At 39.7% G+C, this 22,611-nt stretch overlaps 1 protein-coding gene across 2 annotated transcripts; it reads right to left on the bottom strand.

Moving 5' to 3' along the window:
- Positions 1-254: 254 nt before the first annotated feature.
- On the bottom strand, positions 255-17,297 carry pxylp1 (2-phosphoxylose phosphatase 1). 2 transcript variants are annotated; one of them, XM_088301517.1, is made up of 6 exons: positions 17,160-17,297; positions 14,454-14,600; positions 8,257-8,445; positions 7,630-7,756; positions 2,274-2,413; positions 255-1,745 (listed from the first exon to the last, which is right to left on the bottom strand). In XM_088301517.1, exons 2-6 carry the CDS (start codon positions 14,533-14,535, stop codon positions 718-720), a joined length of 1,566 nt encoding a protein of 521 aa, XP_088157643.1. In that variant the 5' UTR covers positions 14,536-14,600; positions 17,160-17,297; the 3' UTR covers positions 255-717. The 2 variants fall into 2 exon arrangements, with proteins under 2 accessions (XP_088157643.1, XP_088157642.1); XM_088301516.1 differs by lacking the exons at positions 14,454-14,600; positions 17,160-17,297 and adding an exon at positions 10,227-10,392.
- Positions 17,298-22,611: the final 5,314 nt, after the last annotated feature.

The following is a 22,611-nucleotide window of genomic DNA, read 5'->3' as shown; positions in this document are numbered from 1 at the left end:
CACTTTCTGTCTCTGCAGTCTCTGAAAGGCTATTCTTGTCAAAATGCTGTGTTTTAAACATTAATTAAAAACATAATTAGAGGTCATAGATTTTCCTAAAAATGATTATATTAATAGCCTTACTGTCAGGTCGTAAAGTTTTAAACTAAAGGACAAAAAAGTTTTTTTTTTCAGCTGGAAACTTGCCTTTTCCTTTCTGAAAATCATCGAATCATACAACAAAAAAATGCACACAAAACACAAGCACACACAAATTAATTCTAGAAATGTTTAATCCAGCATAAAGCATCCATCTTTAATGTTCCCTTTTTTCAAGCATTTAGAAATGAGTAAAAATTACAATTTCCTTTGTGTCTGGAATGTAAGAATAAAGTGTCTTAGTGCTACGTTCATTCCCTTGAACCATGTTTTACAAATATGTTTGTGAAAGAATTCAGAGGATTTTTATTGCCAAAAGAACTAAAGAACCCGGCCTCACTATTCCTATGAAAACAGCAGCTTTATAAAAATGCCATTGCTAGAAATGCAGACAGTTGTCAGTTTGATTTCATGTAAACATTAAAAGGTTTAACATAGTCTTAGTGTAGTTAGATGTAATCGTCCTCTGAAATGTTACCTTATTTTTTTTTCAAACAAATGCAATTAAATCTGTGCTATACCACAACATAAAAAGAACTATACCCTTCATTAGAAGTGAAAGAAATGTTTTACCCTGTGTTAACCTGCATGACTGTAACAAGCCTCGTGGTAGGAAGTAGCATTGACGACACTGAACATGTCTCTCCTGACAAAAGAAAGGAACTTCTTCAGAGGGCAGAAAAGCTGACCGGAGTGGCGGTCAAGGGAGCTACAGAATGCGGTGTTATACGTTACATCCTCTCCATTGTATAATACCCTGATAAAACATCCCCCATCTCTTGTTTTTGGCCTCTCACCTTTGGCAGCCTTCAGCTCCTGTTGTCCCCGAGTACCTGGGGGGCTTTTCCACAATTCGAATACCAATCTTGCTGCAAAAGGTGGGAACCGGGCCTCTTGCAGTCCCAGGGCACTCAGCAAAGGTGCCACGGTTACGTCATGAGCTGAGGAGAGGGTGAATACCTCTTCGCCTCCTGCTCTGGGCGGCCGGCTACCTGCGGCGGCCTTGGCTACTCGTTCCATTTTGGCGGCGGTTCGGTTGAGGTAGGGGTGCATTGCCAAGATTGCATATTTGCGATACAGTCCCACTCGTCGCCGATCCATTTCATTATCGAGTTGTTGTCGACGGATCACAGCAAACTGCGCCATTGTTAGACAGTCTCCTGTGCTACCGTCTTTATTGGAAATGCATGGGAAGGAAAGGTCGTGGCACAAGTGGCACAGCAGAGAGTCGATCGGGTTTGCGGCCCGAAGGTTGCGCGTTGGAATGCCTAACGTGTGTGCCATGTCGGCGTAAGTTCTTTCTAGTTCTGCATCAGCGACTCGAAGATGGTATTGTCTCTTGTGCTCCTCCTCAAGGTATCGGTTCCTGGCAGGGCAATCGCAGGCAGAGCCACAGAATAAAATATTCCCGTGGTGATGGACAGTCAGCTTCTTCCAATTGAACTCTGGGAGGAAGCCATAGAGAAAAGCCAGTCCACTCTGAAGTGTGCGGCTCTTCCCTGTGGTCTCCACCCATACCTGGGGAGGTGTCCAGTCAGAGGGGACGAGACTGTGAGGCCGGTACGCTTGGTGGAGGATTCTCCCATTACGTAGGTGCTGCACCACACCTGAAGTGAATCATACATATTGAAGGTTTACATGTAAAGTAGCAAGAAATGCATCAAACAATTACAATTTCTATAATAGATTTACTCATTTGCAGAGCAAGGTACCATTTTGGGTAACAAAATGGTCACACAAAATTAGGGCTACAAAATTCTGTAAAAAATGTTGGCAACTTTCCACAGGAATTACAGAGATTAAACTAAAATGATAGGTTTATTGGTAACGAGAATCTTGGATCAAATTACACAAAAAAAGTATTGTAGGATTTAAAGAAGTCGTCAATCCCAAAACTTTCTTTTTAATAAGTGCTATGTGGCCCTACTGGGCAAAACACGACTTTCTGATTAATATTGTCTTTGAGGAATATGAATGAAGTCACAATACCGTGTTTATACCGCTACATAGAACAGATTATTATAATGAACATGTATGAGTTGACTTCCCCTGTAAACCTAATTATCCAATTATCACCCTATTCTTGAATGATCTGTGAAATTTGCTGGAGTCAAAGAAAATATCATACTGCTTACCAGTTTGTGTGAGCTCTCCCATCTCACAAGCATTGTGGTTGGGTAGGCGAGGGATAGACGCCAAAGGGAACTCCCAGGTCCCACGGCTTCCCTTGCCCATGTGACTTATGAAAGATCTCAGGAGAGGGTGTGAGGGACTCCTAGGGAATATAACACACAGGTGCAGTGCTCAGTTTCGGACAGACACAGTTCTATAACAGTGCCAACAACAATTACAATATTATAAACATTCGTAAACTGATGTCGCCTTTTAGGTGTCAATAATATCTAAGCCTGGCCCATTTGAAAGATTTTGGTGAACTATGCATTTGCATCTGTTGCCACAACAATGATGCCGCTAACATGTTAGTAAGCAACGCGTTACTCAATAAGGGCTGCAATTTTGAGTAAGTAGTAATCTAACACATTATCATGTCTAATATACTGGGCCTGAATAAAATTACTATTCAAAGACATTTGTGATTAAAAAAAAAAAAAGTGGGTAAAATCTTCAACTGTAGTGTGTCTCTTTTTAGGGACGGCAATAGCAGACAATTGCATCCAGGCTACTAAGACAATAATATGAGGCTCAAAGTCATTGATCACCAAACCAAATTCAGCTTTGCACATGCAACAAAACAAATAGTTAATAATAAAATACAGGAGGTGAAACACACCCTTTTGAGTCACACAACAACATAACAACAAATGTACATTATGGAACATACAAGTAATAACTTGGAAACGATCAACCGTGACGCATTATGGAATGATGACATTTACGCGTTATCGCCTGAGGAGTGACTCACGTCTCACGTATACATTCCACTGAAGGAAGTAGAGACATTAAGAGTTTTAATATGGAAATGTAGTCCCTATGATGAGTTTGTGTGAGCTAAAGATGAAAATATTATGGTTGGTTATACACTGTTGTTGACCAAGTGTTATCTCGAGCAAAAAAAACAAAACTACGTCAGATTTGAAGAAACACGAAGTCACAGGTGGCAACTCATAGTACTCGTAGTTCCAGTTTACAAAATCCCAACAGGTTGTGTGTAGCAAAGGTGCGACTAATATAGGATGTCGTATTTACAGTATAAATAATGTACATTATAAATGTTCAAGTTTACCATTAAAGTATTAACTGTTAAATACGTCAGGTTAAAAAAAAGGCTTAAAATAGCCCATGCAATATGCAGATCGCAAAGACATGTATTAAGTTTCATATGAAATTTTATCCTTCTATCCAAATTTGACCAGTCCAATGCAACCTTAAATGTTTACTTTTTAAGTAATATAACTGTAAAATCTTGAATGGTTTATCGATTAAAAGTTTATTTTCACCAATTTAAAATTGCTCTTACATGTCAACTTTTTTTCCCCCATTTGCCACCAGGTCTCTCTTAAAACACACTGCTGGATGCCAATCCTGCTCGTTGACAAAATGAGTTAGCAATAAGATCAAAGAGTATGTTGCTTTTGGATGACCTTGCACATACTTGCATGCTCACAAAATGCACAAACACACATTTGACAAACAAAAATACAGGAATGAGGGCAGCAAGAGGAGCAGTTGGTGATCTGATTCGGGAAATGATTGGAGATTACGGTTCAATTTAACAAATCTGCTGGAGCTTCGGCTCAAATCAGATTAAAAACATGGGAGGGGACATCTGTGGCAGGACACACAACTGTTTCCATCGTGATAATACTGTCGGTGCCTTACCATCGAAAAAGCAACTGTTTTTCGCTACCTTGACACATCATCTGCACCAAAGTATTACACTGAGGGCAGCCCCTTTGAGGTCATCATTATGCTTTGCATGAGCACACTGTCTGACCATAATGTATTTCAGGTGAATGGGTCAGCAATATTTCTAAGGACAGTAGATCAATTTAATAACCAAAATACCAATATAAAAGAGCAATTAAAATTGGACATTATAAATCTCATGAAGAGCAAATTTACAACTGGGCTGTTCTTTTATGCAACAGTTGTTCAACCGATTGTATTGTATTATTTTATTATGACACATTATGTATGAGATATGATATATATGATAAATTCAAACCAGCGTACTATCGGCTTTGGAGGTTGACACAAACATGATCAAAAGGGATTATCAGCAGTTGCACGGACAACCAACTTGTCGACTTAGTCATCTTTCATTGGCAACAATCAGCCAAGACCAATTACTGTATATAAGATTATTTTACTGGTGGGTGGCGGTGCAGAGGGAACGTAGTAGGAAAATAGCGCACTGGCGAGATTAGCAAAGGTATGAAGACATAATGAGAGGAGGGAAAGAACAAAGACAAAAATATGGCTGACTGTGGGCATTTAGTTGTGCTTTACTTGCAATGGAATTGCTGATGGAAAGATTATATATGGTTGTATGGGTTAAGAGCAGTGACGAGATACATTAGCCGGTGTCCTACCACCTTTGCACATAGATATTCAATTACTCATCTAATAAAATATTAACAATAATAAGAGAAAATAGTACTTAATGTTCCATCTCTTTAAGACTCATTGTGGTACTGAGACAAATCATCCTGTACTCAAATTTATAGTTGAACATTTTTTATGGCACACATTAACCCAATGGACTAAAACATGGCATTATAGCGAATGGGTCAGGTCAGCACCGGCATTAGTTAATGTGATTCTGAAACTCTGTGAAGGGCAGTCGGGCATTACCCGGGGTTCCATGACTGGCTTAAGTTCAAGCACGCATTGAAAAGTAATAATCAAATGGGGATGAGCACATCACTTGCAACAACCTCTGTGCCAACTCTGAAGATTAAGCACAGCACAACCATCATGCTGTTCAGACAACTAACTGACAGTAAATTACAACCCTAATTCTATTCAAGTTTGGACACAGTGTAAAAAGTCAATAAAAACACAATACAATGATTTTCAAATCATGTTCAACGTATATATAATTGACTAGACTACAAAGGCAAGCTCATTACTGTTCAAACCGAACAACTTTTGTTTTAGCAAATAGTCATTTTATGGCAGCAACACGATCCCAAAAAGCTGAGACAAAGTCATGTTTACTGCTGTGTAAAATCACCTTTTCCATTTAAACAACATTCAAAAAATGTTTGGGAACTCAGGATACTAATTCTTGAAACTTTGTTGATGGAATTCTTGATGGACAGCAGGGATCCTTAATCCTGTTCCTCGAGGGCCGGTATCCTGCCTGTTTTCCATCTCTCCTTGCTGCAATACACCTGATTCAAATGATCAGATAATCAGTCAGGTCTGCAGCAGCTAAATAAATTTCTGGCAGGACAACGGCCCTGGAGGAACAGGACTGAAGACACCTGATGGGAAGGTTCAGGTGTTCAACAGTCTGGGCGTCTCCATTATGGTATTTTACGCTTAATAATGCGTAACACATTTTCAATGGGAGACAGGTCTGGACTGCAGGCAGGCCAGTCAAATTCCCGCAATCTTTTACTGAAAAAAAAACCCAAAAAAACACCTTGCTTTTGTAACACATGCAGAAAGTGGTTTGGCATTGTCTTGCTGAAATAGACTACAGTCAGACACTGGCACAGATTTTCTGAAGTGTTCCTGAGCCAATGTGGTGATATCCTTTACACACCAATGCCAGTTTTAAATGCAGTACTGCCTGAGGGATCAAAGGACACGGTATTCAATATTCTCTGGACACAACAGCCATCTTTTAACAAAATGTAATTAAAGACTGCTGTTCAAGGACGACTTATTCTACAAGGTAGCCAGCATAATGTCAACAAAGCCATGCAGAACATGTGAAATGTCAGAGTGCACACCTCGATGATGCCCCTTCCTCAGCGGCAAGCAAGTGAGATGGTTTGACAAATCAATATCAGAACATGGATAGGGCTGCCAAGATATCGCTGGCACATGAGCCTCTTTGGTCTGTTGGTCTGAACGCACTACAGCTGTCACCAAGTTTCATCAACTTGGGGCAAAAGCAGGAAAAGGTGGAGATGGTTTTGGAAATGAGTGACTCAACTTGGTTAGACCACCATGGTTTGGTCCACAAGAAAACTACCCCAATCACTGATAGCCTTCAGCATATCTTGTTGAGATAGTAAGATAGCACTTGCCCAAGGCTAGGAAGAACCCATGTGTTTGGCCAAAAGGTCTCGAGTCAGCAAGACGAGCATACCTGTGGAGCTGAGTAAAAGCGCTACACTCAGACCTGATAGCTGGCTGGAAAACTATCATATGCCTCATGAAGTGAGTTGTAGGGGATTTGTTGGCTTCTCAAACTCTCACTTGCTCCAAAATATTTGAATGCACGTGGGATCGCAACGGAAAGCCCTTTGTCTGACACAGGAGGCAGAGAGACGGAGCTCCTGGCTGGGGCTGTTAAAGTAAGCATAGGATTTGGGAGTTGAATAAGTCAACAGCAAATGGGCGCAAGAGACATCCCTGCCATCGCTTCGAAAACAGAATGCATCATGGGGTTAAAGGGGCCAAATTTCAGAGATCGGTGATCCCCAACTGATGGCCCTGTGAGGTAGTTAGGAATGCCACCCCTGTCCTAAGTATGCTGGAAACACTTAAGCAGTACACTTGTGCATTGGTGAAGGTTTATCAGGGAGAAGTATTGGAGTGACTCTCCACTGGACACCCACCAAACCCATCCATAAATAACACTCATGAAAACCTGTGTAATTTACAATTAAAAAAATTAAACTATGCCTGGTTTGTCTTAATTTCGCATGTAGGCTGTAAGCAGTACGCTTGCACAAATCTGGTGATGAATCCAGTTATTGACGTGATTCGGGTCAGGCAACGCAATAGTATATATTAGAAAATAGGACTGCACGCAAAGATCCCCAAACACCAATAGTCTGCGCCACATGCTTGGGAAAACATTACTCAAATTCCAAAGCAGGGACATTGCTAGTGTAGGTTGTCAAGCCAAAGGGAATGTGCCTTTTTCCTGTTTTCGTCATTCTTTTTTCTTTTGTTAACTCATTCAATGCTATGCTACTCGCATCAAATAATTAAGGGGTTAATTTTTGCCTGTTCTATAAATTATAAAGGAGACAAATGCCTAGACGTTGGAAGTTGTACAAGTAGAGTATTTTTTCTGCTGTTCTGAAAACAGCTCTGGCAGTAAAGAGATAATATTCCGCCGAGATATTCATTTTGACTGTCAGTGTGCATTTCACAGAGTTCAGTGCAATTTCTTTTTCAATAAAAATAGTCATGCATAAAGTATTAGTAGATATAGGCAGATACAGGTTAATTAAAACAAAGAAAAACAATCAGGCTCTGTATCTGCACATTTCATGTCATATTAAATCCAATAACTATATTTTGTCTCTGTCATGCCAATCAATATGACATATGGCTGAGTACCTGTTAATGGACAGGGTGCAGTTGATGGCTGGCCGTTTGGTCTTGGGTATGGAGTAGAGAGGGTAACGATCCCCGTGGCGAATCATCACCTGGACAGACAGTAGCTTATAGTCTGCCGGACTGTGACCTGAAAGTGGACAATGATCAACATCACACAGTAAACTTCAACAAAGTGAATATTTACATAGTGAAGGTTTCAATTTTGAGGGGGGACAAGATGTATTAAATTGCCCAGTTATACAAACTTGTATAACCAAGAGTGTGTACAAAATTCAATTTAGTCTAGTTTATGTAGCAGTAATTATCAGGGGTTGTCTTACAAAATGACAACTCATTCACCACTAAATGTAAGCCTAGGGGTATTTTCTCAGAAATCATGCCATCAGAGAAGCAGCAAAGTACACGTGCGGCAGAATAAACAGTGAACTGGGTGCCTCAGTTAAAGTATGAGAGGTATGACATACCAGGACACAATACTTGAGCATAACAAAAAGATAGTTGACTATCATTTCTTATCTAAAGCTAAACATACGCACACAGAGAGGTCGGTTAGTGGTGTTGAATTGTGTTAGTGACGACTTTCATGGGGCACAACCCAATATATTGTCAGACTGTCAGTGCGAGCACCTTCCCAAGACTGTTCAGTATGGCTGGGGCTGTTGCAGTATCCATAGGCTTCAGATATAGGGTTGGGTTTCTGGATGTGGGGCACTGGCAACACTCGCTTTCTGGTCTTGCCCTGGGCCACCCGCACAGCTCCATCAGCAGCCTGGAGAGGTCTCTCCACCACAAGTGGAGTAGAGGGGATTAGATTAACTGCAAACACAAGACAGAAAGAACACATCAATTTGAGACAATTAAGGAAAGTGAAAATGAAGAAACCATTCAAAAAATAGTCAATAAATAATACAAAAATAAAGCAAATGCATGAATTTCATTGAAGAGTTTACATTTATTTACATGTCGACATCTGAACAAATTAAAACCCTCAACTGCAACCACCAAGTTGCCAGGACACCAATGATCCCCGTGAGAAAACCGATTAAGTTCCAGAGGCATTGTATGAATTGGAAAACTCATGCCAAAGGACTCCACTCCGGAGCAAAAGAAGCTAAACCGGCCCCATGCCTCTTTAGCCAGACAATGTTGAGATATAAATCACAAGAACACTGCATGTCAGAAAAAAAAAAGTTGTTGAGGCAATGGTTGAAATTATACAGAGAGAAAATGAATACATCTGTCAGTGCTGCAGCATGCCGATTGAAAATTGCAAAGATTCGAAAAAAGCATTTCAAGCCATGACGCGAGAGGTGTGCAATATGGACAAAAATGTATATCCCCATACACATAATTTTTGATGAAATGCATCCCAATACTGCATCTTCCCCTTAAAATTACATGGAATGAAGGGCAAATTTGTGGAATCTTTTCTCAGTATATTTATAAAATACAGTATTCATAAAACACACCATCCATCATCTGAACCGCTTATCCTCACATTAATTAAACTAAAAAACAACATCACAAATATACATAGGCCAAATGAATGCCATTGAACCACTTCACGGAATGCAGCAAAGTGCAAATAATTAAAATAAATACCAGACGTCAAGTAACATTCAATAAAAGTTCTAATATATAAACTGTTTAAACAGTTGAGTTGTAGGAACACAAAATGAAGGGAAGTGAGCAAGTAGATTTAGAAAAGAGACAAAGAAGAATATAGTCATAGTCGCGTTGTTGGATATGCGTGCCATGTTGGAAATTTTAACATTTTTCACATTGTGGCATGCATAAATTAATATGGCCAGCTCACATGGGCTTGTAAAACAGAAAGCATTCCCTCAGTTGTGGTGAAGAAAATCTAATGACAGATGGTTTACAGGTGCAAATGGTCTTTCTACTAAATCTGGTGTATGATTTGTCTTTTGATTTTGTGAATGGAGAGGTGCGACAAAAGATAATCTATTAATCTGTTATTACCTCGAAGAATCAATTATCAGATCAAAAATATCTTAATTCCCAGCCCGTTATTCAAAAACAAGACATTAGTTTGAATTGGCAATGTAGAAAATGCAAACAAATGAATTATGATTCAGTTATTGATTTGGGCCATAACATGTCATAAAATAAGATAACTATCAATGTATTAGGTAACCATTAGTTGTTGATTAACCGCTGTACCTGCACATTGTCCACATATGTAAAAATAATATATACGATATGCTGCTGTTATATTGTAGAATAGATGTTTCTAAGAAGTTTGTCGTAACTCACAACTCTACAGTACATGACGCAATGATTGCAACGATGACAAAGTCTATGAAAGCAAAAAAATGCACAATCAGTCTGAGCTGACTATTTTACAGTATTTACAAAAGTTGAAGAGAAAATACATTAAACATTACAGACTTGGCAACATCGCAAATTTCTATTTAAGTAATTTTAAGCAAATCAATTCAAAAGCAAATACAAAGTTAATGATAAAAAAATGTTCATTTTGGTTTTTATCTTGGACTAAGCGATGAGCAGCATCATTATTGTATCAGTGAGTAATTTGTAAAATACTATTATCATTATGTTTACTCCAAACTTACCCATGACGAGGGAGAAGAGAAAGCGTGCTGCAACAGCGGAGACCATTTTGTCGACTGCACACAGACTTGAGGCCCAGTTCCACACACTGTAGTCCATTCAGAACCACAGCCAGTCTCGCTCTAGATTCTGTGCTCCATACTCTGTCATCCCCGCCTACCAATTGACACACGCCTGCCTGAGCTAAACAAACTTTTGGAAACAGCTCTGTCCAGGAACATACACAAAAGGGCTTTTGTAAAGGACTGACGCACACTACGAATGGATAAAAATGAATTTGGAATAAAGCATAGAGCAATTCAAAACCCCACAAGACCATATCAGCAACCAAGTAGATTTTTTTTTTTTGTTTCGAAAACTTCCCATGTAGTTAGTATGACAAACACAGCATGAATCGAATTGTGCTCAAACAATTTCTGTGCAAGTAAAGACCAGTGTATTAGTCAGAATTAAAGAAGCCACGACAATGAAAAGCTGCAAGCTTGCACATGACCGTACTGAGCATGAGTGGTTTGGAAAATCGAGTGGACTATAAATATTTTATATTAATGAACTTTTAAGTATATAGGCGTACACTCTAATGGAACAAAATTCATTTCCGGTTTTCGCTTGTGTTTAGCCAGTATGATTTTCTCTCCAGAAACTTAGTTTACCTGTTATTTTGCTGTTCAAAGTCGAATGTTCTCTGCTTTAACACAGTTCCAGCCAGGCTTGTGTGAAAAGTGTAGTCGATCACATACGTACTGAATTGCGGAAGCGTTAATATGTATGTACCGTATTTTCCAGGCCATAGGGCGCTCTTTAAAGTCCCTAATCTTCCCCAAAACAAACAAAGCGCCTTGTAAAGCGACACGCCCATTATATGGACTAAGCATCACTCGCGACCATCAACCATTTTACTCATTGGGCTGTTCGGAGTGCATGTTAGCACACCCTGCTGGACAAAGCCTGAGTCATCTATGCTTCTAATTGACCGTGACTTATACATTATGTGACTATGGTGTTTGGGTGATGGTGTCGGAGAAAGCTGGACAAAAGGGCAGCTGTCCTCAATGTTGTAGTCTGTCTTATCATTTATGTTATTGCAAGCAAGAAACGTCCCAGGTTTAGACAACAGGCTGCAAAAAGCCCAGAGCACAACAGCACATCTCTCTAAACAGCCATATGATTGGCTGAGTCTGAGTGGCTCCCAAGAAGCCATTGCTATAATCTTTTTGTGTTATTTTATTTCTTTTGGGTATATAGATGGCATGAGAGATACATGTTTTGTGTTAATCTTATTTCTTTGTTTCATTGTTTGCTTGTATGCTGAGCTTTTTTTGGTTTTGATTTGAAACCATGACTCTAAGGAGTGTGGTGACCAGTGAAGTCCCTCCCCTGACGTTGTTTAGTAGGCTATTGCCAAGACACCTTTTATTGGTTAGAGTCATTATTAATGACAGTGACTCCTAATAGTTTCATGACATCAGTCAATGAAACGAGGTCATGCCTAGCGCGAACAACGTGCGCTAGTGCGAACGTGCTAGCGCGAGCAGCCGCTGGCGCCTTGTAATGCGGCGCGCCTAGTATATGCATTAAAGACGGAAATAGCACCCTCAACTGGTGTTGCGCCCTTTGAGGCAGCGCGTCGTATGGCCGTAAAAATACGTCAATCCCTGGTTTTTCAGAGTTAATTGGGACCAGAACGCCTCCGCGAAAATTGAAAAACCACTAAGAAGAGGTTGCCATTTTTTATTATTATTAGTAAAAATGTCATTTATTTTTTAAACATGTTATTTTGGGGTGATTTGCCCTTCTATTTCGCCGTTGCCACCCCCTCGACATCTAAATACTTGTTTCACAACAAATTTAACTTTGAAAATGCAAAATCAAGAATGAATGCCAAGCTGCAGGCTGCGAGAGGAACGTGATCTACAAACCCGTAAGCGGACGATTACTACGCAACGCTGGCTAATAACTATGTTAAAACGTGGAAAGTCCTGCCAGAGCTGACCAAGCCATCAGTCTGCACGTAGCAAAACCGAATACAAAGTGCTCTTGATAGCCCAACGCTACCACTGTAATCACACCTCCCCTTCCCCCCAGAGGGTGCGCCCCCTAATTTGAAAAACAACTGGTCGAAAGCATGGTGGGCACCATGCTTGCAAAGGCAGCGAATAATGTTGGAAACATTTGACTTGAGCTATGTGTGCTTTTTATTGCAGCAAATATCCTGCTGAGGCTGTCTGGCCTCACCTGTATAACGCTCAATAAGAAAAGGCTGTGAGAGAGCTGAAGGAAGTGCAATATTACTCTTGGGAAAACACCTATATGGACCAACCAAGCCGAACAGTTTATTTATGTTATGAAGTTCAATTTGATCATGTCTAAAATGTTGATATATTAAAGCTCTACAAAAGGGATTTTTTTCCAAATGTGCATGCCTGACTATGTGTTATCTTATTCAAGTTAAAATGTTAATATTCCAATTAGAGCAATTATAAAATACTAGCATTCCATTTGTGTCAGTAAAAGAAAGTCTCCCTACATGGTAAAACCATAACAAAAGCCACAAAGATTTGGCAGGCCTGGTACCTGAACCAGTCTATTTTCTTTCATAACCCTGAATATATTTGTACCTAAACAAACTAACAAAAGAAAAGTTTGAAAATCTCGACCAAAATACAGTCACCCACAGCCAAAGATACGTTCATCGCAAACTAATTAAGTTTACTGCAAACTAATTCATTTTACTGCAGATAGTGGCTGGAGGAAAAAGTTAAACTCTCCACACCAGTAATTCAAAAACAAAACAGTCAAAACATCTTTAAAACATAATGCACATTTTCTCGAGGAATATCCTATAACATGGATTCACCTTTCTGAATCAAACAGTCTGCTTCTTCGTTATATGTGTCATATTGTCTGCTTGACAGTCATATAGCTCTCATCTCATGCAGCGGCGATAGTCTCTATGTATGCAATTGCAGTTTCCTTGCATTCACTTTGGCTGGAAGGACTACTTGTCAATACAATGCCTAGTACCTACTGTAAATGAAATGCTGAACAATGACTCAATGGGGAAAACCTATTATTGTGCACAAAGGGGCATTCCACAGGAGATGTGGTTGAGCCAACACCAAGTGTTACGGAGCACCCAGAAATCCTCTCACAGTACTGGGTATTTTTAGGATGTCTCCAGGGGACTTGGCTTGAAAGGGGTCTCTTCAGCAAGCCAATAAGAGGATGTGTGGCTTTGAAAATAAACAAGGTAATTTGCTTTGTATTGGAAGACAATGGATAGTGAATGGGTGAATGAGCTGATCATTAGGGGCGAGCAATATGGGCTAAAAAATAAAAATCTCGATTATTTATACAAAAATTTGGCGATATTCTACATAAAATATTCTTGCGTCACAAAACAATTATTAATAGACAGCATCGAACAGTTCTTGTTTTAAATTGCTTCATACGTCTGATATGCTATGGTGAACTTCAAATTATGTCTAGACTTAAGAGTGATTTGGGGGGGATATTTATGTCCCTTTAAATGTCTCCTTTTATTCCATAATGACAGATATCATCATATTTTGAGCTGTAGTAAACACTAGTATACCAATGCCAACTAATAGCAGACTATCTACACATTAAGAAAATGTACACAAGGGTTAGGATTTGATAAGTCTAAACTTCATTTCACTCCTTCGAGCATGGAAAATTGATATCGGGTGCTCAGTGTCTATTTCTGTTTGTTTGTTGTTTTTGTGTCATTTGTTTTTTTGTTTTTTTTCTTTATGTTAATAATAAACATTTATTAATGCAATGGCAGAATATCATGAAAATGTCCAATATGGAATGAAAACCACATTTTTCAAATTTGAGAAATTCAAATCTCTCAAATGAGATCGAATGTGCATCATTAAATGCAGGAGATGAAGCAGAAATTAATGTTGAGAAAGCCTAGTAACAAACACTACTGTGTCAAGTTATGCAGGGAAGTTTTTCCTTAGTTTTTTTTTTTTTTTTTTTTTTTTAATATGATTCCCAGACCATTGATCAAGGACATCAGAGAAATGTCCTGCTATTTTTCTGCAATAACTGAGATTTGAATGAACAAGCAAATAGTGGGAATTGTTACAAATTATTTTGGCTTTAACTGAAATGTTGGAAAAGTATATGAATATTATGGATGAACTATTATTTTCTACACGTTTATATATCGCTCCCTATGAGTTAGTAAGAACACTTACAGAACTGGATGCTGAAACTGATGATGGCCAGTGCTGCTCCACTCACCACCACCAGGAGGAGGAAGCAGTTACGAGCCAACATCGTGTCAGGTGATTGGTCCACGCCCTTGACAGTCAGCCATGCAGCCTTTGGCCGGTACCTGCAGTCTGTGAACAATCACAGACAACACAGTCCTGAACAAACATTTCAAGGGAAAGTTTTCTATTAAGATCTAGAATCCAAAATTAATCTATTGCGGGAAACAAAAAACAGACTAGTGTAATGAACCGAAAACAGCGATAGCAAAAATATTTCAAATATTGCCACAGTCGGCCAGAATCCTCGCATTTCCAAAATGACAACTTTTCAGTAAATCCCCCCAAAAATGCCATTTGCTTGTGATACTAAACAACACATTGTTTAGTATCACATACTGTTATGTATCAAAATCAACTCGCCGCCGTCCCAAAATGTGTCCGCTACCCCATGAAAGTCTGCACTCTCGGTTACCAACGGAACAGACAAAAAGCTTTTGATACGTCATCAAAGCAAACAACTGTGTTACATCATCTTCCCAAACAATTTATCAAAGGTTTTACAGCCATGCATGATGCAATAAATAAAAAAATGGAATGACTAAGCAGCGTAATGGGCGGAAATAAATTTACACATACTTAACTGCCCACTTTCTTTTACACCAAAGCATTACAGCAATCCATTTTATTATCTATTTTTGTTCATTGTTGTCTTAAAAAAAAAAAGGGGGGGTGGAAAATTTGAGTGGATGCCAATCCAACTATAATCTCTCAAGAACATTTGTGCTATTTTGCCAGTAATACTTTGATTTGTCAGGAACAATAAACGGCACTAATATTTCAATTATATTTTCTTTCTATAATAACAGACAAAATCAATCGACATAATGAGCTGGCAAAAGTCATGCCGGGATTTTAGTCGGTTTTCACCATAAATGCAGATTGTGGAGGCCTGTTTTCCAACCTCAACAGTCACACATGCCATACTACTAAAAATAAATAGTCGGCACAAAAAAAAGAAGGTTGGAAATGATGCTGACACACAAAAAAAAAACTACAGTAAATGGAGGCCTAGACGAAAAAAAACCCTGCCATTAGTTGCTCTAAAGATAGCACAGGTCTCACTAAAGCGCCATAAAATGAAGCTTGCTTCTGACCAACCCCCTTCACTGACACACAAATATGGTGCTGGAAGATGCATCAACACGCATAGGTCGAAGAGCAAGTTATTTTACCGTAACGGCACAGTGGCTGACTGGTTAGCACGATGGCCTCACAGTGAGAGACAGCATTGGTTGTGGGTTCAATCCCGGCTCCGGCCTTCTTGTGTGGAGTTTGCATGTTCTCCCCGTGGCTGTGTCGGTTTCCTCCTACATTCCAAAAACATGCATGGCAGGCCGATTGAACACTCCAAATTGCCCCTAGGTATGAGTGTGAGCGTGGATGGTTGCTCGTCTCTGTGTGCCCTGCGATTGGCTGGCAACCAGTTCAGGGTGTCCCCCGCCTACTACCTGAAGATAGCTGGGATAGGCTCCAGCACCCCCCCCCGCGACCCGAGTGAGGAGAAGCGATATAGATAATGGATGGATGGATGGTATAAACACGGTCTAAAATGTTGTCCTTAATGAATGGGCAAGGTATCATGGCTCGGCCTGGATTTCACCCCAAGGTTTTGCACTGAAATGTAATATCAGCCCAGTGGCCAACTTCACAAATTAATTGGGAATAGAATACAGCATGAAACCCCGTGGAGGAAAAGTACTTTGGAATTCTGCTCAAAGTAGGTACATCATGATCAATGCCAGGTTTCTTGAGCAAGGGTTGTATTTGGGCTGGTTGATTATGAAAAAAAAGATTAATCATGATTAGTTTAGTAGTAATTGCAACCACGATTTTTCAAAACAATTATTTTTGATCACAAAACAAAAAGATGTATAATTGGCAACTATATTAGGACAAATCAAATTTATTTAAAAAAAAAAACTGGTGAAAATGGATACATTTGAGTATGGTTTCCTTGTATAAAGAAAGTGTGTTAGAGTTTACTTGCTATGCATTTATACATTGCTACAGAACTGTTGTAACATTATATATAATATAACATATTATATAAACAATTTCAATAGAAAACTCAAATTTGAACTGAAGTACACGCAGTATTGTATCAAGCATTGTAAAATGAGCACTATTTTAATTATCTATAACCCGTTGGATCCATTGAAAATGGTCATTCTATTGTTAATTGTCTAAGTTTTTCTCTGCGTAATAACATTTCTGTAAATATTTTGAGTCTATTTTGTGCAATTATATCTCTGCACATCTCAGCAGGTACGTGCAGTTTGTGCAAGACTGCCAAGTGAAGTGAATATGGCATCGTAGTTAACAATTGCCGTTTGCTTGTTAAGCAGCTAAATGCTACCTAGCAAGAAACGTTAAGCTCGTTAATGCAAGCAAATACTAACAATGTGGCCACAGTTATTTTAGCGAACATCACTCAATACAAAAGGAATAATTGTCGCGTGTCTTTTTAACTGGATGCGTGGAAGCCGACCTGCCCGATCGCACGTTTTAGAACTCCAGATAAATTGCGGAGGTCAATCGTTTTAAATGCTACACAAATGATATGATCAATGCAGAAGAAGCGCCCAACGCTTGCACATATATATGTAAAATAAAGGCTTCGAATCTTACCGGCAAAAACTGGACGACTTCCCCACAAGGAAACTGAACTGCTCTACTTTATACACAGTCGAGGTTTCTCAGTCTCCGACCGCAAATTGTGTGAAGTCGCCGGCAAAGAGGCGCTGCACTTCCGACTAACGTTTTCAAACGTAATAGTAAAACCGGATGTACAGATTATGTAACTATTATTATTATTATTATTATTATTATTATTATTATTATTATTATTATTATTATTATTCATCCTTTTTCTGTAGTATTAGTACGAGTAGTAGTCCAAACAACAATACATTAGTAGTAGCAATAAGTGCTATTTTCTACTACCTTCGAGAATTCGAAATTGGATTGAAGGCATTTTTTTAGTCTGAATAAATTTCAACTTTGTTGTCATCGCAAAGACTACAAGCTACGAAGACAACGAAAATGCAGTTATTAAAGTTATAAAGCAGGATATTTATTTTAAAATAAAATGAAGTATATTTCAATAAAGACAAATACGACGAGCTCCAACTTATAAATGGTAGATGGTTTAACGTCTTTTAAAGTACGTTTAATTTGATGTTTCAATTGAAGCAATTAATGACACGATTGATTTTTGCCCTCAAAATTTCAGAGCTCCTTGTCATGTTTTCTCTTTTAAAACATTGACATCCCTAATAATAATAATAATAATAATAATAATAATAAAACATTGACATCCCTAATAATAATAATAATAATAAAACATTGACATCCCTAATAATAATAATAATAATAATAATAATAATAATAATAATAATAATAATAATAATAATAATAATAATAATAATAATAATAATAATAATAATAATGGGCGGCACGGTGCCGACTGGTTAGCACGATGGCCTCACAGTGAGAGACAGCATCGGGCGTGGGTTCGATCCCGGCTCCGGCCATCCTGTGTGGAGTTTGCATGTTCTCCCCGTGCTTGCGTGGGTTTCCTCCGGGTACTCCGGTTTCCTCCCACATTCCAAAAACATGCATGGCAGGCCGATTGAACACTCTAAATTGCCCCTAGGTATGAGTGTGAGCGCGGATGGTTGTTCGTCTCTGTGTGCCCTGCGATTGGCTGGCAACCAGTTCAGGGTGTCCCCTGCCTACTGCCCGAAGATTGCTGGGATAGGCTCCAGCACCCCCCGCGACCCTAGTGAGGAAAAGCGGTACAGAGAATGGATGGATGGATAATAATAATAATAATAATAATCAAATCTCCCTTGACAGATTAAGGATACGCGTATATTTACTGTATTTAATTGTCCGGTTTTAGAGAATAGAAATCGAACGACTATGGAAGAATATATTGCTTTTATTTTGTAAGCTTAATATCCGGTCTTGGTATATTTTGTTCTTTTTTTTTTTTTTTTTTGCATTGTCTGCAGATCTAGTAGTTGTACTAACGCTATAAGCAAACTTCAAGCCCATCCCACCATCTAGTGGAGCATTGCAAGCAATGTACGTGATACCTTCACAGCGTCACGTGACAAAACGTAGCTCATTACGTCCAACAAATATGCCGTTTGCCTAATTGCTCAAGTATTAACGTTTTCGAAAAACATTTTAGGAAGCACATCATTGGTCGGTCGATCGGTCCTCTCTCTCTCTCTCTCTCTCACTCTCTCTCTCTCTCTCTCTCTTGCTCTGTCTCTCTTTCTCTCTCTCTCTCTCTTTCTCTCTCTCTCTCTCCCTCTCCTGTAAACAGAAATAATGCTGAAAATCATCAAATTGAAGACAAGGCAACAGAGGGATTTCACTATACATCACACATAAAGACGTGGAACATGGGGTTCCATTTGGGTCAAAAATATGTTGTGGCCCCTGTCTCTGTACTTCTAACATAAACACATAACATTGACATAGACACTTACGTTGACATCTCACGACACAGCACTTTGTCAAATAACACAACATAATTTTGGCAGAAAAGGATCTCCATAAAAATGGAACCCCATAGGAAATCGTCTAAGATCAACATCACAAACAGGAATGCTAACAAATTAAGAGCTTTAGTTACTTGGAGCGACTCTGCGTCACTTGCTAGCTAGCAGTAGTAACCAAACACACCTTGCATTGTTCACAATTGAGCAGTTAGTCAACATTTCAAGACATAGAGGTTAATTAAAAACCAAAGCAGCCATTTGTTTCACACTATTTTCTGGCTTTCGAAACTGTCATTAACTCAGTGTTGATTGGGCCCCATAGTGGGGTGTGTTATAGCGACCCCATCTCTTGCGTTGTGCTCCCCCGTGTCATAAAAGAGGCCATTAGAAACGCCATCACTTTTCTCTCCCTTTCGACATCCCTGTGCAGATGTCATTATTGATGATTAAACAAGGAGTGCCACAAGTCGCTCGAGGCGTTTGGTAGGTCATTGTCTTCAGATAACTCCTTTCATGCAGTAATTTCTGCAGGACGGGCGGTCATATGAGCTGATCTGTGAACGTGCAACCATTTACTCAAATCTTTTCGGGAATAGAAGTCATGGGATCGGCTGAGACAGGAAGAGTGATTAGGAATAATGCATTTGCATTTGCACCTTTGTTGGCATGTGACTTCTTTCACACAAATAATATTATAATGAGGCCCTCCACCTGAAAAATCTTTCTCAGACACGCCTCCACTTTATTAAAAAAATAAAAAGCACTCAACAGAGCGCAGACCTCCATCAGTCCTAAACATTGTCATCTAACTTGTAACATGTTGCTCTTTTCACTGAACTTGTTGATCAAAATATATAAATTACAGAGCTGAGCACTCCCCCGCCCTCCGGCCGCGACCGAGCCTGGCGGCCTCAACCCACCAGCCTTATTCATAAAAATTGTTGGCCCCCGAACCTGTTACGCCAAAAAATAAATAAATAAAAAATAAAAAGCGTCCGTGCCGGGCGCCACCGCAGACGAGATGCTAACGGCAGAGGTTTATTTAGGTTTATTTAAAGATCAATTTTGGCTAATTTACCATTAAAATCCGCTCACCACATTATGAGCTTATTATGGGGGTAAGTGTTTTGTCAAACCTAAGTGGGTTAAAGGTTTGACTGCCCCTCTGTTCTCTCTGTCTGTTTGTTGGTGTCCTTCTCCTCCTTCTTCATCCCCCTTTTCTTCTTCTTCTTCTTCTTCTTCCCCACGAAGGTGCCCAATGCAAGTAAGTACGCACAGTTGGTAGTGCTGCGTTTGACACGCTCTGAGATCATTTTTGTCATTTGTGGCGTTCTGGATACAGGATTTAAAAAAACGGTTCACATTGCCCAAAAAGGTTGAAAACATGCAAAAATAATCGGTAGATAATTGCGATAAAGTAAACTACATCTATTCAAATCAGACACACACACACACACACAGCGTGGTGATTGGTGAACACTGATATTTATTTTTTTTGACTGCGTGCCTGCACGTGATGTAGAACCAGCAAGCATGTTCTTGACGCCAAATGGAAGTCCCCAACGACTCAGACAGACTGACCCGGCCTGAAATATTGACGTTATAATGACTGATGGATTGATGTACCCAGCCCACCACTGTTGTTTCATTTTATGGTTTGTTTTCTTGCGTTCTGTGTTCATGTTCTGTCGTCCTCGTTTGTTTTTCCTTTTTAGTTCTCTGTTCTCTGTTAGTCTATGTTGGATTGCAATACAATACAACTTTATTTATATGGTGCGCTTTCCAGACCTCCACTCCACCCTCTGGCCAATCATTGAACACCCAAGCACATATTTACCTGTGTGTCTTCCAGCCTCTTCACCCTGCGTCACCCTTGGTGGGTTTAAGAAAGCGTCAGCCAACACTCCAGCTTTGAGCCTCCACTTGGTTCCCAAAGCCAGACAAGGACTTGTCTCTGAAATTTTGGTGCAATAAGATTTTTTTTTTTAAACTTCCTTGATATAACCACGGCGGCATGGTGGCCGTCTAGTTAGCACGATGGCCTCACAGTTCAGAGGCCACGGGATCGATTCCGGCTCCGGCCTCCCTGTGTGGAGTTTGCATGTTCTTCTCGTGTCTGTGTGGGTTTTCTCTGGGTACGCTGGTTTCCTCCCACATTCCAAAAACATGCATGGTAGGTTAACTGAACACTCCAAATTGGCCCTAGGTGTGAGTGTGAGTGCGTATGGTTGTTTGTCTGTGTGCCCTGCGATTAGCTGGCATACAGTTCAGGGTGTACCCCGCCTACTGCCAAAAGACAGCTGGGATAGGCTCCAGCACACTAGCAACCGTGTGAGGAGAAGCGACTCAATGACCTCTGAACTGTGAGGCCATCGTGCTAACCAATCGGTCACCGTGCCGACGAGGTTATATCAAGGAAGTTTAAAAAAACAAAAACTTTTATTGCACCAAAGTTTTAGAGACGAATCCTTGTCTGGCTTTGGGAACAAAGTGGAGGCTCAAAGCTGGAGTGTTGAATGACACTTTCTTAAACCTACCAAGGGTGACACAGGGTGAAGAGGCTGGAAGCCACACAGGTAAATATGTGCTTGGGTGTTCAATGATTGGCCAGAGGGAGGAGTGGAGGTCTGGAAAGCGCTTTGTTACAGCTCGAGCTGTTGTGAAATGCACCATATAAATAAAGTTGTTTTTTATTGTATTGCAATCCAAAATCTGAGTCCAAATTTTAAAACAGGTCCAAAAACAGTAATCTGGTGTCTATTAGTCCAAAATTAAAATCCAGTTCCCAATTTCCAATTTCTAACAAGTAAGACAAGAGGGACTTACAAAATAGGGCAGGCAGACAGAGAGAACAGGCAGGGTCAGAAATGAAGCAGGCCAAAAAAAGAGCCAGATGCAGATCCAGATCCAGATTCAGATTCAGATTCAGACTGGCAATTGCCACAAAACTCAAGAACCAATTTGACTCTGACGAGAACAGCAGAGCTGGTTCAATAGAGCAGGTAACACATGAAACCAATCAGACTTCTAACGAGGTATGGTATTTCATTTTGCGCCATCTTGTATCATTGTAAACCAAGGTCCCTCTGTCTGTGACTAACCATAAATGGGCCCAGATGAATAGCACTCTTCTTGAAAAAAAGAAGAGTCAACAAGTGTATTGACCCCTGGAAAACCTAATTCTCTCATACAATGAGGCACTACTTGATAAGAAACTGCAGCATATGATCCTGCCTGTTTAATAAGATGCTGTCATATTTAAATTAGGACTTGTACGTAAGGATTTGTGTCATGCCCAAATTGGAAAACTCATGTCTCCAGGGTCATGAGTTTTGGAAGTAACTGTGGGCAGTGTTTACGTTCATCAAAAGCATCAATCACTTTATTCTAGCTATTATTCCTCCCAAATTCATTAGTGTCAAAGACCAAAGAATGGTTAAAAATTCAATTAATGTCCCATTTTATGTGGGGCCTTAAGATTTCAAATGTGTTTTCCCTCCAAGTCATTTCAAAAGACCTAAGGATACTTCAGAGTCATTATCATACCTTTTCCGTGTTTGGGCTAT

Source organism: Idiotropiscis lumnitzeri, chromosome 7, assembly GCF_059441095.1.
Source record: "Idiotropiscis lumnitzeri isolate Australia: NSW breed Sydney's pygmy pipehorse chromosome 7, RoL_Ilum_1.0, whole genome shotgun sequence".
NCBI classification, from domain to species: Eukaryota; Metazoa; Chordata; class Actinopteri; order Syngnathiformes; family Syngnathidae; genus Idiotropiscis; species Idiotropiscis lumnitzeri.
The sequence above is the reverse complement of the archived record's forward strand: the minus strand, read 5'-3'. Positions and strand labels throughout refer to the sequence as shown.

What these genes read in the sequence shown, in the direction of transcription:
- pxylp1 (XM_088301516.1), bottom strand. Translation starts at nt 10,323, where the DNA reads ATGGACTACAGTGTGTGGAACTGGGCCTCAAGTCTGTGTGCAGTCGAC. An exon ending in TACTGAACAGTCTTGGGAAG is followed by an intron (nt 7,757 to 8,256) that starts GTGCTCGCACTG and finishes GTCCACTTTCAG; the next exon opens with GTCACAGTCCGGCAGACTAT. An exon ending in GGGAGAGCTCACACAAACTG is followed by an intron (nt 1,746 to 2,273) that starts GTAAGCAGTATG and finishes GATTCACTTCAG; the next exon opens with GTGTGGTGCAGCACCTACGT.